The sequence below is a fragment of the Leptodactylus fuscus genome, chromosome 3 (assembly GCF_031893055.1).
Source record: "Leptodactylus fuscus isolate aLepFus1 chromosome 3, aLepFus1.hap2, whole genome shotgun sequence".
In the NCBI taxonomy this organism is placed as follows: domain Eukaryota; kingdom Metazoa; phylum Chordata; class Amphibia; order Anura; family Leptodactylidae; genus Leptodactylus; species Leptodactylus fuscus.
The window spans coordinates 139508427-139526109 of record NC_134267.1 but is presented as its reverse complement, the minus strand read 5'-3'; the positions used below and the strand labels follow the sequence as shown (position 1 = coordinate 139526109).

Sequence of the window (17683 nt, the reverse complement as noted above, 5' to 3'; positions counted from 1 at the left end):
AAGTTGATCTTCTGTCTCATAGAGGAGGGTCTGAAGTTGAAAGACTCACCTCTATGACACCCATATGGACAGAGGTTATCTTCATGAGGAAACCTATTAGAAAGATAGTTATGTGTATGCAAGCTGGATACAAACTAATTTCATACGCTATATATAAGGAACCCTGAAAAAATGGATTGAGGAGCTTGTGGTTTCTAAGATATATGACAAAATATGTGTTGAAAAATCCTAAAAACACCAGATACCCTTATTAGCTATCTGAGATGTTGATTTCTGGATAAGACTGCTTTTCTTCATCAACTAGACACCTAAGGCTTATTAGACTCAGTAAGATCAAGTAAGATATATTTTTAGAACAAGACTTGAAATCTTGGATGATAATAAAGTCAGTACCCTGAATTGAACTTGAAAAACTGAAGAAAAGTAAATTAACCAGTCATATTGGACATTTTAAACTCAAGCCCAATGTGGCAAAGACAATTACTATTGGGAAAGAAATTATTATTTAATTATTATGAACATGCATCACTTTTGCTGCTGTTCTATTCTGTTTTATACAATAATATGGAATAAATAACATATTGTATGCGTTTAATGAAGGGGACAGACAATAAACTGACTAAATGAATGTCTTACCTTTCAAAAGTAATTTTAACAGAGTGTCCAGTGTTTGCTTCAATTATCCATTCACAATTTAATGAATCCTTGTAATACCCAGGCCAGCCTGGGGGAAGGATAACTCCACTCAATGCTGTTAAGTGTCCACCACATGGGGCTAAAAAATATAAAAAAGAAGTCTGAAATTAGTAAATTACAGCAAGGAGTAATTTAGTTTTTAACAAACCGGATTTATCCTATATGTTGCAAAACTCTTGTATGCAAACAAATCCTAATTATTTGTGGTTTTCTTTGCATGAACCAGCTAAAATGGTGGCCACAATGTGAAAGCAGATAGGAATGTTGGTATGACCTCAGGAATCAGGTTCGTTTTCCTTTAATGCCTTGCAAGAAGACCTAATGACAGGTATAGCCAGTAGAGATGAGCGAACACTAAAATGTTCGAGGTTCGAAATTCGATTCGAACAGCCGCTCACTGTTCGAGTGTTCGAATGGGTTTCGAACCCCATTATAGTCTATGGGGAACATAAACTCGTTAAGGGGGAAACCCAAATTCGTGTCTGGAGGGTCACCAAGTCCACTATGACACCCCAGGAAATGATACCAACACCCTGGAATGACACTGGGACAGCAGGGGAAGCATGTCTGGGGGCATAAAAGTCACTTTATTTCATGGAAATCCCTGTCAGTTTGCGATTTTCGCAAGCTAACTTTTCCCCATAGAAATGCATTGGCCAGTGCTGATTGGCCAGAGTACGGAACTCGACCAATCAGCGCTGGCTCTGCTGGAGGAGGCGGAGTCTAAGATAGCTCCACACCAGTCTCCATTCAGGTCCGACCTTAGACTCCGCCTCCTCCGGCAGAGCCAGCGCTGATTGGCCGAAGGCTGGCCAATGCATTCCTATGCGAATGCAGACTTAGCAGTGCTGAGTCAGTTTTGCTCAACTACACATCTGATGCACACTCGGCACTGCTACATCAGATGTAGCAATCTGATGTAGCAGAGCCGAGGGTGCACTAGAACCCCTGTGCAAACTCAGTTCACGCTAATAGAATGCATTGGCCAGCGCTGATTGGCCAATGCATTCTATTAGCCCGATGAAGTAGAGCTGAATGTGTGTGCTAAGCACACACATTCAGCACTGCTTCATCAAGCCAATACAATGCATTAGCCAGTGCTGATTGGCCAGAGTACGGAATTCGGCCAATCAGCGCTGGCTCTGCTGGAGGAGGCGGAGTCTAAGATCGCTCCACACCAGTCTCCATTCAGGTCCGACCTTAGACTCCGCCTCCTCCGGCAGAGCCAGCGCTGATTGGCCGAAGGCTGGCCAATGCATTCCTATGCGAATGCAGACTTAGCAGTGCTGAGTCAGTTTTGCTCAACTACACATCTGATGCACACTCGGCACTGCTACATCAGATGTAGCAATCTGATGTAGCAGAGCCGAGGGTGCACTAGAACCCCTGTGCAAACTCAGTTCACGCTAATAGAATGCATTGGCCAGCGCTGATTGGCCAATGCATTCTATTAGCCCGATGAAGTAGAGCTGAATGTGTGTGCTAAGCACACACATTCAGCACTGCTTCATCAAGCCAATACAATGCATTAGCCAGTGCTGATTGGCCAGAGTACGGAATTCGGCCAATCAGCGCTGGCCAATGCATTCTATTAGCCCGATGAAGTAGAGCTGAATGTGTGTGCTAAGCACACACATTCAGCACTGCTTCATCAAGCCAATACAATGCATTAGCCAGTGCTGATTGGCCAGAGTACGGAATTCGGCCAATCAGCGCTGGCTCTGCTGGAGGAGGCGGAGTCTAAGGTCGGACCTGAATGGAGACTGGTGTGGAGCGATCTTAGACTCCGCCTCCTCCAGCAGAGCCAGCGCTGATTGGTCGAGTTCCGTACTCTGGCCAATCAGCGCTGGCCAATGCATTCTATTAGCCCGATGAAGTAGAGCTGAATGTGTGTGCTTAGCACACACATTCAGCTCTACTTCATCAGGCTAATAGAATACATTGGCCAATCAGCGCTGGCCAATGCATTCTATTAGCTTGATGAAGCAGAGTGTGCACAAGGGTTCAAGCGCACCCTCGGCTCTGATGTAGCAGAGCTGAGGGTGCACAAGGGTTCAAGTGCACCCTCGGCTCTCCTACATCAGAGCCGAGGGTGCGCTTGAACCCTTGTGCAGCCTCGGCTCTGCTACATCAGAGCCGAGGGTGCGCTTGAACCCTTGTGCACACTCTGCTTCATCAAGCTAATAGAATGCATTGGCCAGCACTGATTGGCCAGAGTACGGAATTCGGCCAATCAGCGCTGGCCAATGCATCCCTATGGGAAAAAGTTTATCTCACAAAAATCACAATTACACACCCGATAGAGCCCCAAAAAGTTATTTTTAATAACATTCCCCCCTAAATAAAGGTTATCCCTAGCTATCCCTGCCTGTACAGCTATCCCTGTCTCATAGTCACAAAGTTCACATTCTCATATGACCCGGATTTGAAATCCACTATTCGTCTAAAATGGAGGTCACCTGATTTCGGCAGCCAATGACTTTTTCCAATTTTTTTCAATGCCCCCAGTGTCGTAGTTCCTGTCCCACCTCCCCTGCGCTGTTATTGGTGCAAAAAAGGCGCCAGGGAAGGTGGGAGGGGAATCGAATTTTGGCGCACTTTACCACGTGGTGTTCGATTCGATTCGAACATGGCGAACACCCTGATATCCGATCGAACATGTGTTCGATAGAACACTGTTCGCTCATCTCTAATAGCCAGTCATGAGGAATTATATATCTGTGGTCACTTATGAATAGGTGATGAGTTTAGGTTTGTTTATTAGGAAGGACTGAAGAAGAAGACTTAGATTTAATTGCTAGAGTAAAATAGAAGACTGCAGTCACTTTGTGTTCTTCTCTGTCACACTGTTTGACCAGTACCACATGCTGTGTGCCAATGACTAGGCTACTGTACTGCAGCTGTTGCGTCAATTTAAAGGAGTTCTCCCATCTCAGCCTTTCAGCCAGGCTGGATGCAGTGTCTGCTTCTCACTTCCTTTATTTCTCCTCCCTCCCTCCCCCTCCCTCCTGCCGAACAGGACAAACAGCACTTCTGCAGGTCATATCATCTGCAGATTATTGTACAGAATGGACTCTGTGTTATCAGTGTGTTTACATAGAGAGATAAAAGACTCTGCTTTATCAGCAAAGTGCAATTATCTGAATGGATTGTCCTGCATTGAGTAAGTGACTTGTCCTATCTCCCAGGTCCGTGATTATAGCAAAATTTGGAAGAACATAAAAACTCATCCAAGTTATATACATTACACTATTAGTTCTGCAATTGGTTTTCTACTGTATAAAACTGCATGAATAAAAAATGTCTGGTAAAAGTCAGGGTGGCAAAAGGATGGTGTAATATAGGAGAAGAAAACACCTGTGTCACGTTCTCCATCCCTACCAATAAGTATGTGGATAACAGTAACATGTCAAGTAGTAGTAACAGCAGACTACATTTGGTTTGTTCCTCTGATAGACATAATATTACAAAGAAAGCAGGTAAGATTGTAAAGTTTCTGGATCATTCATAATTTCAGTCACAGCACATGAAAATGACAGTGACATTGTGACTTTAAGCCAGTGTTCAGTAACTTCTGAACATTCTTATTCCCTGGAACTGCAACAATTAATATCTCCACAGTGGCCTTTCTTTCCTGTAATTTTTCACCAGCTAACATCTGTTTGCCCATAGCCATATCTGTTGCTGTCACTTTGACATTGCTATGTCTGTGTTTGCGTGAAAGGGCTAAAAAGGTGTTAGTTTTGTTCCCAGAACAACCTTTTGCAGAGACAACAACAAAAAAAGAATCTTGAAAAGTTAGTTCATTTCTAATAACTTACTTTTATTAAAGATAGGCTGCCAGGAACTTGACAGGTCTATGTTATTATTAGGGTTGAGTCCATCTTGAGATTTCAAGATTGTTTTTAAAATCTGATTTCTGATCATTTTCCATCCGAACCCGATTCCAAAGCAAGTTAATGGAATTTTTTAGTGATTGAAAATCGGATTTTAAAAATGATTCTATTCACTACATGGCGTGGAGTCCAAAAATTGAATGCTTCAATTTTTGGACTCCACACTGTTTAGTGAATAAAAAATCTGCCAGCTACTTAGTCCCTCCTGCTGTCCACTTACCTGCACAGAACCAATGCCGCTGCAGCTCCCGTTGAACAATGGGGAATGGTAGCAGCAGCGTTTCTGTGCAGGTAAGTTGAGGGATCGGGATCGGAATTCCGTTCCTGATCTGTTTTAGGTGGGATTGGAACCCGATCGTGATTGTGAAATTTACTTGGTCGCCGATCGAGATCTGATCTTTCTTTCACTCTACCCTATTATAGAACTTTTTGTTGTTCCATTATTATTTTTTCAGCAAATATATGAATAAATTGACAACTGGCCATTTTCAGTTCACATTTATAAGGGGAATACCTCAACATAATTTAAGACTCAACTGTATTACTCAGTGTAGCTCCTATTGTGCATTGTTTTAGTGTATCTGACAAAATCTAGGGTTTATCAGAGAAGTGAAGTCATGTTCAATAAGAAAATATTCAAATACACAATGGAAGTAATTATTACCTTCACATCTTGGAACAGTAGAACTCCACACAACATTGCCATCTTGTATAATACATGTGATTGATTCAGACCCTTGTGTTTTGATGAAGCCTTCATCACAATGAAAGGTTACTGAGCTTCCAAGAAGAAATCTATCACCAAACCTCTTTCCATTTATTGGGATGCCTGGATCATGACACTCATTCTGTCCAAAGGCTGCAAAAATGAATAAATAAATAAAATAATCTGTCATTCCATATTGCTTATATTATCTTATTTATATTATATAAAATCTATAAGCAGCCAAGCTGGCTGTAGGACTACTTGTAAACTTTAAAACAGTGTAGCACAACCATCACACCTTCTTCTAAAATCCTTCAATATCTGGCTGTGGCAAGCAATCAGATATTCTCATTCCATAAAATATCCCTTTAAGTACACAGATTTTTTTTTTTACTATTATATGGGAGGCGTAACCTTTTGTGAATTAGTAACTTTATATACACAAGGTTATTTTTAACCATAATAAGTGACAACATATTGCTAGTATATGCCACCAATCCTTACTTGCAGTGGTCTTGGGGCAAGTGCCCGCACAAACCTAAGAATGAAAGAATTGTAGTGCTAGCTAAGAACTATAACTCCTTCACTGATTCTTCTGCTCAGTAATACTCCTCTCCTCCCCTCACTGATTGGGAAAGGAGCACACTCATTCATGTCTATGGGAGAGATTTCTAGACGTGTTCTGTAGCATTCTTTGTATATTTCTGAACCTAACAAATTCTGAATAGAACACAGAAATGAATATGGTATTTTGTGATAGCAAACAGCTATCTCACCCAACTGCCCTGTACATGTGCAAGCTGAGTTACTGCATATCTACTGAATAGCACAATGTAGAAAGTTACTGTAAGATTCTTCTGGCAGCTGCTTATCTCTCTATCAGCAAAAGTATTGGACAGTTGACCCCATACAAGCATCCACGCATAGAAATCATGGACAACCATAGCAAAAGTCCGAATTGGACACCCCTCCCTTATATGACTATATACCTACTATATATGACTTATGACTGTATGACTATAAACCTACTGCTCCTTTTTTCAATAAAAGTAATAATGTTAACAATCCTAATGGGGCGGGGGAGCATGTATAACAGACTTTATCATAAATGTCAGTAAACAGAGCAGGGGTAAAATAGACATCTAGACAACAAAAGAGATCAAAGTGTCAGAAAGGTCCCCTCAATATATGGGCCCCATGCTAGCTGACTACCATGTCTTTACGGTGAATACTCCACTTCTCCATACACGTAATAAGGTCAGTCAACATACATGTAGTGTGTAGGGGCTGCTTTATGACCAGAGACAGGTCAATGTGAAGGGAGAGACTGGCATAGATTTCAGTGTTAATTTTAATATTATACGAAATGGGAACATGGGAAGAATATGCAAATCTGACTTCCATGATGTAATTAGGATGCCAGTGCCTCAAGAATGCACACCAATAGAGGGCGCTCACTGAGAATGTGCAAGTCTGTCTTCCATGATGTAATTAGGAAGACAGAGTCTCAGTCAAGCACAGCCTATAGAGGGCGCTCCCTTTAACATCATGCCGACCTTCTCAGAGGCCTTTGTTTGCAATGATGTTGGGATTTAACCAGATACAGTCTTCTCAGCCAAGGACATCTGTTTCGATGTACTTGCATCTCGTCAGCTTGGCGCAGAGAGGACTGACCTGGCAGAGGTGAGAGTCTTAGACAGGGTTAATAGGAAGGAATAGGAAGAAATAGAAGGAGTGAGATGTTGCTGGGAAATTTTTTGTCGGCATTTCCAATGTACTTATACATTTATTCAAGCAATGATGTAGGACCCACATTGATCAAAATCCAATGGAATATTCTAAAAATTAAAGTGTGTAGTGATCTCAGAGTTCAGAGTCATACTTACTAGTATACGTTATATTAAATCCTCTTCCAGTTGTGGAATGATCAGACTGAAACTCTAAACGCACAATGTGACTGTTACTTGCTATCTGAGATGGTACTTCATTCCCTGAAAATGTTCCAAGAGCAGGCAAATCCACAATACCCTCATCCTTCACCGCTACATAGTCAAACTGTGGCTCCACATCAAAGTCATTGAAGATCAGATGAATCCGGCTTCCTGGCTCAGATATTATTAGCCACACACAGTTCATGTTGTTTCCATATTCATCCGGATAGTTTGGGGAGAGAATGATCCCAGAAGGTGTGGTAAAGTTAAAGAAGCAGGAAACTGGGATGGAGAATTAAAAAAGATATTAGAACACTGAATGACTATAAAATAGTGTATAAAACATACCGTATATAATATTTAGCCTGACTTCCAGGTTCTATATTTTGAATATATGTTATACTGCAGATAACCCTGAACCTCTCCATAACTACCAGTATGAACTTAAACATACAGAATAATGAAATAGATAGATAGTTTAGCAAAGGTTTTATTCTTATTGCATATTATTGAATTGAAACTTCATATTATATAATCTATGTATTGAAAAATAATAGTATATTATTGTTCTATTTTTCCTCTTGACACATATTGTAAAACCACTTACAAACACAGCTTGGCTTATTTCCAGACCACTGGTTATTTTGTTGACATGTGATTGTTTTCTCTCCAACAAGTTCAAAAGCTGACTGACATTCAAATGTTAGTATGTCCCCATGCAAGAAACTGCTGCCATTCCTTTTGCCATACACAGGAATTCCTGGATCCCCGCATCCACCTTTCACAATTTCTAAGTAAAGACAAAAAGACAGTAAGAAAGTAAAATGCACAAACCAGTTTATTGTTATATTGAAAAAAGTTGGATACTTCTGCTATGATGATAATATTACTACTATACTGCAATATTACAGAAATGTGATTGTTAACTGGATATATAATGAAGTTTGTCATTGTAAATTTTTATATTTATCCCTGCAGTCCTCCATGTGTCTGTACTTGTATCTGATGTGCATATTTATTAATACAACAAGATTTTTTTTCTTTATTATATTTCTCTTACAGTTATGTAGTATTTTAAAGGTGTATAGTATTTTCAATTGTATTATTTCTTAAAAAATGAGTTACTGCATGACTACACTACTAAGTACATTGAATCTACAGGTCATGCTTAAACACATAGGAAATCGATAAGACCAGGCGCAGCGTGATAGAATGTAAATCCAATACAAGCAAACAGCAAAATAATTAGACATTTAACTGTTCATTTTATAGCTTTAAGAAGGCTAATAATAGCTGGATGGAGATAAATCAGCTAAAGACAATCTCATGTCACAAGGATTACAGAAATTCCTGTTTCCATAACTTATATTGATCTAGAAAAATATAGCAAAATCATATACATTGTATTTAGGTTGCATTCTATGTGCTTCCCGTTACTGTATTGTATTGTAAGTATTTGTTGTACATTTAACTAATATATTCTATAATACTTCTGCCATACAGTGTTTATGTATTCTGCACAACCAAGAGAATTAAAGAATTAAAGAATTAGTATTTGCAGTCTGGAACTTAGAAAATGATTCAGCTTCTAAGCCATGTTCTATAGTATTGGTGGTGAACCTTGAAATCCAGCAGACTTCAGGAGAGTCAGTGTTCTAGACAATAGTGCACAAAAATTTTCTGCTGAACTCAAGGAATGACAATGACACAATAATCAGCTCTGATTTGCAACCCATCAGTTGTTTCCTGACAACAAATTATAAAGTTAATTCACAACCTAGATAGTATTAATAAGCTGTGTATAAGGGTAGTAACTAGAGATGAGCGAACACTAAAATGTTCGAGGTTCGAAATTCGATTCGAACAGCCGCTCACTGTTCGAGTGTTCGAATGGGTTTCGAACCCCATTATAGTCTATGGGGAACATAAACTCGTTAAGGGGGAAACCCAAATTCGTGTCTGGAGGGTCACCAAGTCCACTATGACACCCCAGGAAATGATACCAACACCCTGGAATGACACTGGGACAGCAGGGGAAGCATGTCTGGGGGCATAAAAGTCACTTTATTTCATGGAAATCCCTGTCAGTTTGCGATTTTCGCAAGCTAACTTTTCCCCATAGAAATGCATTGGCCAGTGCTGATTGGCCAGAGTACGGAACTCGACCAATCAGCGCTGGCTCTGCTGGAGGAGGCGGAGTCTAAGATCGCTCCACACCAGTCTCCATTCAGGTCCGACCTTAGACTCCGCCTCCTCCGGCAGAGCCAGCGCTGATTGGCCGAAGGCTGGCCAATGCATTCCTATGCGAATGCAGACTTAGCAGTGCTGAGTCAGTTTTGCTCAACTACACATCTGATGCACACTCGGCACTGCTACATCAGATGTAGCAATCTGATGTAGCAGAGCCGAGGGTGCACTAGAACCCCTGTGCAAACTCAGTTCACGCTAATAGAATGCATTGGCCAGCGCTGATTGGCCAATGCATTCTATTAGCCCGATGAAGTAGAGCTGAATGTGTGTGCTAAGCACACACATTCAGCACTGCTTCATCACGCCAATACAATGCATTAGCCAGTGCTGATTGGCCAGAGTACGGAATTCGGCCAATCAGCGCTGGCTCTGCTGGAGGAGGCGGAGTCTAAGATCGCTCCACACCAGTCTCCATTCAGGTCCGACCTTTGACTCCGCCTCCTCCGGCAGAGCCAGCGCTGATTGGCCGAAGGCTGGCCAATGCATTCCTATGCGAATGCAGATGTCAGGATCTTGTTTTATTGAACTCTTTTTTGCCAGCAGTCAAAATGGAGTCTTTTGTGTTTCCTGTCTGTGACTTACCCTGATTTCCTGATTTCTCGATTATTTAGCATGTGTGTTCTGATTACCCAGTTGCCTGAGTATTGGTTTCAGAAGTCTGTCTTCTGCAAGGTCCTCAAGCTTAAACTGACTGTTCCAAGTTGGTTAGTTACCTGCAAATTGGTTGCTACCTGGAACCACTACCCCCAGCAAGTCCTCCTGCTACTAAGACTTTGCCACCCACCCGGTCCCAAGGAGCCGTGGAACTACAGCCTCCAGCAAGCCCTCCTGCTGAGTATAGGACCACTGCTTCCGGCCAAGCCTCCCTGCCTTCCACAGAACAGACTGAGCCGTGGAACTACTGATCCCAGCAAGCCCTCCTGCTACAAGGACTTTGCCACCCACCCGGTCCCAAGGAGTCGTGGAACTACAGCCTCCAGCAAGCCCTCCTGCTGAGTATAGGACCACTGCTTCCGGCCAAGCCTCCCTGCCTTCCACAGAACAGACTGTAAGTCAATTTGTATATTACTATTGCTAGACTCACTGTTCCCAGCCATTGGTCTCTAGAAAATAGAAAGGGTATTGTGACAGAATACTCAGGCCATGATGACGGAGACCGCTGGTTCAGAGAGTTTGGAGGTACGTTTCAAGAAACTATACAATCTGACTACCTCTATGCATGTTGAGATGCAGGCTCTAAAAGCAAAGATTGATGCAATGGAGGGACAATCTAACCATAATACCCAGGTGTTTGGGCAAGCAATTCAGGAACTACGTAACCGCACTGCACAATTGGAGGCGCAGGCACCAGTTCCCTTTCCTAGTCCCATTCCTAAGTTACCACCTTTTAGATTCGGCGGTGAACGTGACAAGTACCGTGGCTTCATAAACCAATGCCGTTTATATTTTGATGCCAATGCTAGCCAGTTTCCAACTGATCGTTCCAAAGTGCTGTGTATTATCATGCTCCTGACTCATAAAGCCATATCTTGGGCCAACCCTTTCATTGAGACTGAAGATCCCATCTTGGACAAATTGGACGATTTCCTTACCGCTATGAATCTCATGTTTGATGACCCCAATCGATGTGCTACAGCTGAAGCTGCCATTCTAACTTTACGTCAGGGCAGGCGCTCTGTTACTGACTACGCTATGGAATTCCGAAGATGGGCTGTGGATACCACCTGGAACAGTCAGGCACAGCTTCCTCTTTTTCGTAAGGGCCTATCCAGTATTATTAAGGATGAATTATCCCGAGCAGAGGCTCCTTCCAGCTTGGACGATTTCATTAATCATTGTATCCGTATTGACACGCGTATTTCTGAACGGAGGCAGGAGAAAGAGAGATGGCTCGCCCTGAATCGGAGTAGTAATTTTTTCCCCTCTTCATCCGTGAAGGATCCACTGATTAAACCTCCCCGGGATGCAGGGGTTGAACCTATGCAAATAGATTCTCTACAGAGACGTCAAAGTCAGGACCGTAAAGAACATAGGCTTCGGGAGGGCTTATGCTTGTACTGTGGTGGTTCGGGTCACTTCCTTATGAATTGTCCTAATCGTCCCCTTAGAACGGCTGCAGCAATTGCTGAATGTGACTTTTCTGATTCTGAGTCGGTCGTTTCGGAGTCAGCTTTGCTTCTGAATGCTGTCATAGCTCCTGTGACTCTGCACCCTAAAGAAAAGGAAAGAGGATCACACTGCCTCCTTCCAATTCAGATATTGATCAACTCTCAGTGGGTTACTAGTACGGCCATGATTGACTCAGGAGCTAGTGGAAATTTCATAGATCTATTGTTTGCCAAGGAGCATGGAATCAAGTTCCGGAAGAGGGCTTCACCGGTGGTACTGGAGACAGTGGATGGATCTCCACTAGTCTCAGGGCCCGTAGATCATGAGACAGTACCCTTGAGGATCCAGCTGAAACCTGATCACCAAGAGACACTTACCTTCATGCTGATTTCCTCGCCACACTTTCCTGTTATTTTGGGTTTTCCATGGTTGCAGACCCAGAACCCTGATATCAACTGGGAGACTAGTGAGATACGTTTTCCGGGAAAGGATCTCCCTGCTAGCATGCATATACGGGATCCGGCTCCAGCTCCAAATGTACCACTTACCAGCATAAAGATTCAAGATCCAGCTCAAGTGCTAAGTTTACCACCTTGTTATGAGATATTCTCTGATGTTTGCGACAAAAAGAAAGCCGATCTACTTCCTCCACATCGTCCATATGATTGCCCGATAGATCTCCGACCCGGTGCATCGATACCTTTTGGGAGCATTTATCCACTAGCAGGGCCAGAACTGAAAGCTCTCAAGTTGTACATTGATGAAAATTTGGCTAAAGGCTTTATTCGTCCCTCTTCATCTCCAGCTGGAGCTCCCATATTCTTTGTCAAGAAGAAAGATGGCTCTCTCCGACCTTGCATAGACTATCGGGAATTAAATAAAGTTACAGTTAGGAATCGCTATCCTTTGCCTTTAATCCCAGAATTATTGGAGAGAGTACGACAGGCCAAGATATTTACAAAATTAGACCTTCGTGGTGCATATAATCTAGTCCGCATCAGGACCGGGGATGAATGGAAGACCGCTTTCAGATCTCGGTATGGGCACTTTGAATATCTTGTGATGCCGTTCGGACTTTGTAATGCTCCAGCCACCTTCCAACACCTTGTCAATGACATTTTCAGGGACCTTCTAGATCTCTTCGTGGTCATATATCTGGATGACATCTTGATTTTTTCAAATTCTCTCGAGGAACATCAACAGCATGTAAAGACCGTCTTGGGACGCCTGAGGGAAAATCATCTCTACATCAAACTTGAGAAATGTGAGTTCCATAGAACTGAAGTGCAGTTTTTGGGGTATATAATCACCCCTCAAGGATTGAGCATGGATTCAAGTAAGATACAAGCAATCCTTGATTGGCCTGTTCCCAAGAACGTTAAGCAAGTTCAACGTTTCATTGGTTTTGCAAATTTCTACCGACGCTTCATTAAGAACTTTTCAGGGATCGTCTCCCCTATTACCCAACTAACAAGAAAGTCAACAGCGTTTATTTGGACCACTCAAGCACAGGAAGCCTTTGACCGTTTAAAGGAAAAATTTACCACAGCCCCAGTCTTAATTCATCCTGATCCTGAACGGGCCTTCATTGTTGAGGTAGACGCATCGGACAGTGCTATGGGAGCTATTCTCTCTCAGAGAACAGGAGAGAAGAATTTATTACATCCATGTGCTTTCTTTTCTCAACGTTTGTCACCCGCAGAAAGAAATTATGATGTAGGGAATAAAGAATTATTGGCCATCATCGCTGCCTTTAAGGAATGGAGGCATCATCTCCAGGGAGCATCACAACAGATTGTTGTCCTCACTGATCATCGTAACTTGGAGTTTATCAGATCTGCTAAATGTTTGTCTCCCCGACAGGCTCGCTGGAGTTTATTCCTCAATCAATTTAATTTTGTAATTTCTTTTAGGCCAGGTTCTCGTAACGGTAAAGCTGATGCCTTATCCAGAATGTACGCTGCTGACCCTACTCCGGGTTCTTTACCCAAGACAATACTGTCAAATTCCAATTTTGTAGGGGTAATTCACAATCAAGATTTGTTGAGAGACATTAAGGAGGCTTATAATTCAGATCCATTTCTTTCACAACCCACAAGGGATGTACGTTTAACTCTAAGGAACGGAGTGTGGGTTCAAGGGCAAAGCCTTTATGTTCCTGAAGCGGTGAGAGTAAAGATTTTGAAGCTGATGCACGATTCCAAGATGGCAGGTCACAGGGGAATACAGAAGACCCAAGATTCCCTTTCTCGTTTTTTCTGGTGGCCAAGTTTTCGAGAAGATGTCAGGAATTATGTTCGCTCATGTGATGTCTGTGCCAGATGTAAGACACCACGTTCTGCACCAACAGGTCTACTGCAGCCTCTTCCTATCCCAACTCGCCCCTGGGGGTCAATCTCCATGGACTTCATTGTAGAACTGCCAACCTCCAAGGGAAAAAATACAATTTTAGTGGTGGTTGATCGTCTGACGAAAGCTGCTCACTTCATACCCTGTGCAGGTCTACCTTCAGCTAAAGACACTGTTGACTTAATTATTCAAAATATCTTTCGCCTACATGGAGTTCCAGATGAGGTTGTGTCTGACCGAGGTGTTCAATTTACTGCAAGATTCTGGCGAGGGTTCTGTGCGGCATTGGACATAGATGTCTGTTTGTCCTCCGCTTTCCATCCACAATCAAATGGACAGACAGAACGTACTAACCAGACTCTGGAACAATATCTACGATGCTACGTCTGCCATTTACAGGATGATTGGGTTGATTTGCTTCCCATGGCAGAATTCTCCTACAACAATTCGCAAAGTGCTTCTACAAAAGTAACACCATTCTATGCTAACCAAGGCTATCACCCAAAGATCTTTCCCAGATTTCCGGTGGATGCCCCTGTGCCAGCAGTTACAGAAAGAATCGCCTCTTTACAACAAGATCTGAATTTGTTAAAACAGACATTGCGCACAGCTCAAGAGAGATTTAAGAACACAGCTGATAGGTGTCGTAAACCAGCACCAACATTCAAGGTAGGAGACGCAGTTTGGTTATCTACCAAGAACCTGAAATTAAGGGTGCCGTCACGAAAATTGGGACAAAAGTACATTGGTCCCTTTAAGATTAGTGGTCTGGTAAACTCAGTAACCTGTCGATTGAATCTTCCAAAGACCATGAAGATTCATCCTGTTTTCCATGTCTCTTTGCTGAAACCTACAATTTCAAATCCTTTTCCGGGACGGTCATCTCCTCCTCCTGGTCCTGTCTTGGTAGATGATCAAGAACATTTTGTTGTGGAGAAGATTCTGGATTCCAGGATTCTCAGGGGCAAGTTACAATATCTTATCAAATGGCAAGGCTATCCTCCAGAAGAGAATTCCTGGGAACCTCTGGATAACATCAATGCCTCTCGATTGATTAAACAATTTCATGATAAATATCCTGAGAAGCCTGGTCTGGGATCGTCCGGAGGCCGCTCCTGAGGTGGGAGTAATGTCAGGATCTTGTTTTATTGAACTCTTTTTTGCCAGCAGTCAAAATGGAGTCTTTTGTGTTTCCTGTCTGTGACTTACCCTGATTTCCTGATTTCTCGATTATTTAGCATGTGTGTTCTGATTACCCAGTTGCCTGAGTATTGGTTTCAGAAGTCTGTCTTCTGCAAGGTCCTCAAGCTTAAACTGACTGTTCCAAGTTGGTTAGTTACCTGCAAATTGGTTGCTACCTGGAACCACTACCCCCAGCAAGTCCTCCTGCTACTAAGACTTTGCCACCCACCCGGTCCCAAGGAGCCGTGGAACTACAGCCTCCAGCAAGCCCTCCTGCTGAGTATAGGACCACTGCTTCCGGCCAAGCCTCCCTGCCTTCCACAGAACAGACTGAGCCGTGGAACTACTGATCCCAGCAAGCCCTCCTGCTACAAGGACTTTGCCACCCACCCGGTCCCAAGGAGTCGTGGAACTACAGCCTCCAGCAAGCCCTCCTGCTGAGTATAGGACCACTGCTTCCGGCCAAGCCTCCCTGCCTTCCACAGAACAGACTGTAAGTCAATTTGTATATTACTATTGCTAGACTCACTGTTCCCAGCCATTGGTCTCTAGAAAATAGAAAGGGTATTGTGACAGCAGACTTAGCAGTGCTGAGTCAGTTTTGCTCAACTACACATCTGATGCACACTCGGCACTGCTACATCAGATGTAGCAATCTGATGTAGCAGAGCCGAGGGTGCACTAGAACCCCTGTGCAAACTCAGTTCACGCTAATAGAATGCATTGGCCAGCGCTGATTGGCCAATGCATTCTATTAGCCCGATGAAGTAGAGCTGAATGTGTGTGCTAAGCACACACATTCAGCACTGCTTCATCACGCCAATACAATGCATTAGCCAGTGCTGATTGGCCAGAGTACGGAATTCGGCCAATCAGCGCTGGCTCTGATGGAGGAGGCGGAGTCTAAGGTCGGACCTGAATGGAGACTGGTGTGGAGCGATCTTAGACTCCGCCTCCTCCAGCAGAGCCAGCGCTGATTGGCCGAATTCCGTACTCTGGCCAATCAGCGCTGGCCAATGCATTCTATTAGCTTGATGAAGCAGAGTGTGCACAAGGGTTCAAGCGCACCCTCGGCTCTGATGTAGCAGAGCTGAGGCTGCACAAGGGTTCAAGCGCACCCTCGGCTCTGATGTAGGAGAGCCGAGGGTGCACTTGAACCCTTGTGCACTCTCAGCTCTGCTACATCAGAGCCGAGGGTGCGCTTGAACCCTTGTGCACACTCTGCTTCATCAAGCTAATAGAATGCATTGGCCAGCGCTGATTGGCCAATGTATTCTATTAGCCTGATGAAGTAGAGCTGAATGTGTGTGCTAACACATTCAGCTCTACTTCATCGGGCTAATAGAATGCATTGGCCAATCAGCGCTGGCCAATGCATTCTATTAGCGTGAACTGAGTTTGCACAGGGGTTCTAGTGCACCCTCGGCTCTGCTACATCAGATTGCTACATCTGATGTAGCAGTGCCGAGTGTGCATCAGATGTGTAGTTGAGCAAAACTGACTCAGCACTGCTAAGTCTGCATTCGCATAGGAATGCATTGGCCAGCCTTCGGCCAATCAGCGCTGGCTCTGCCGGAGGAGGCGGAGTCTAAGGTCGGACCTGAATGGAGACTGGTGTGGAGCGATCTTAGACTCCGCCTCCTCCAGCAGAGCCAGCGCTGATTGGTCGAGTTCCGTACTCTGGCCAATCAGCGCTGGCCAATGCATTCTATTAGCCCGATGAAGTAGAGCTGAATGTGTGTGCTTAGCACACACATTCAGCTCTACTTCATCAGGCTAATAGAATACATTGGCCAATCAGCGCTGGCCAATGCATTCTATTAGCTTGATGAAGCAGAGTGTGCACAAGGGTTCAAGCGCACCCTCGGCTCTGATGTAGCAGAGCTGAGGGTGCACAAGGGTTCAAGTGCACCCTCGGCTCTCCTACATCAGAGCCGAGGGTGCGCTTGAACCCTTGTGCAGCCTCGGCTCTGCTACATCAGAGCCGAGGGTGCGCTTGAACCCTTGTGCACACTCTGCTTCATCAAGCTAATAGAATGCATTGGCCAGCACTGATTGGCCAGAGTACGGAATTCGGCCAATCAGCGCTGGCCAATGCATCCCTATGGGAAAAAGTTTATCTCACAAAAATCACAATTACACACCCGATAGAGCCCCAAAAAGTTATTTTTAATAACATTCCCCCCTAAATAAAGGTTATCCCTAGCTATCCCTGCCTGTACAGCTATCCCTGTCTCATAGTCACAAAGTTCACATTCTCATATGACCCGGATTTGAAATCCACTATTCGTCTAAAATGGAGGTCACCTGATTTCGGCAGCCAATGACTTTTTCCAATTTTTTTCAATGCCCCCGGTGTCGTAGTTCCTGTCCCACCTCCCCTGCGCTGTTATTGGTGCAAAAAAGGCGCCAGGGAAGGTGGGAGGGGAATCGAATTTTGGCGCACTTTACCACGTGGTGTTCGATTCGATTCGAACATGGCGAACACCCTGATATCCGATCGAACATGTGTTCGATAGAACACTGTTCGCTCATCTCTAGTAGTAACAGAATTTAGCATTTAA

General features: G+C 43.6%; 1 protein-coding gene across 2 annotated transcripts in view; it reads right to left on the bottom strand.

Moving 5' to 3' along the window:
• Positions 1-17683, bottom strand: part of CSMD1 (CUB and Sushi multiple domains 1) — a 1381920-nt gene that overhangs the window by 403510 nt on the left and 960727 nt on the right. For both annotated transcript variants that reach the window (XM_075268411.1, XM_075268410.1), the window contains 4 exons: positions 7837-8019; positions 7185-7511; positions 5257-5451; positions 637-775 (listed from right to left, as the gene is read on the bottom strand). In XM_075268411.1, coding sequence (XP_075124512.1) covers positions 637-775; positions 5257-5451; positions 7185-7511; positions 7837-8019 — 844 coding nt within the window. The remainder of the gene's footprint in view (positions 1-636; positions 776-5256; positions 5452-7184; positions 7512-7836; positions 8020-17683) is intronic.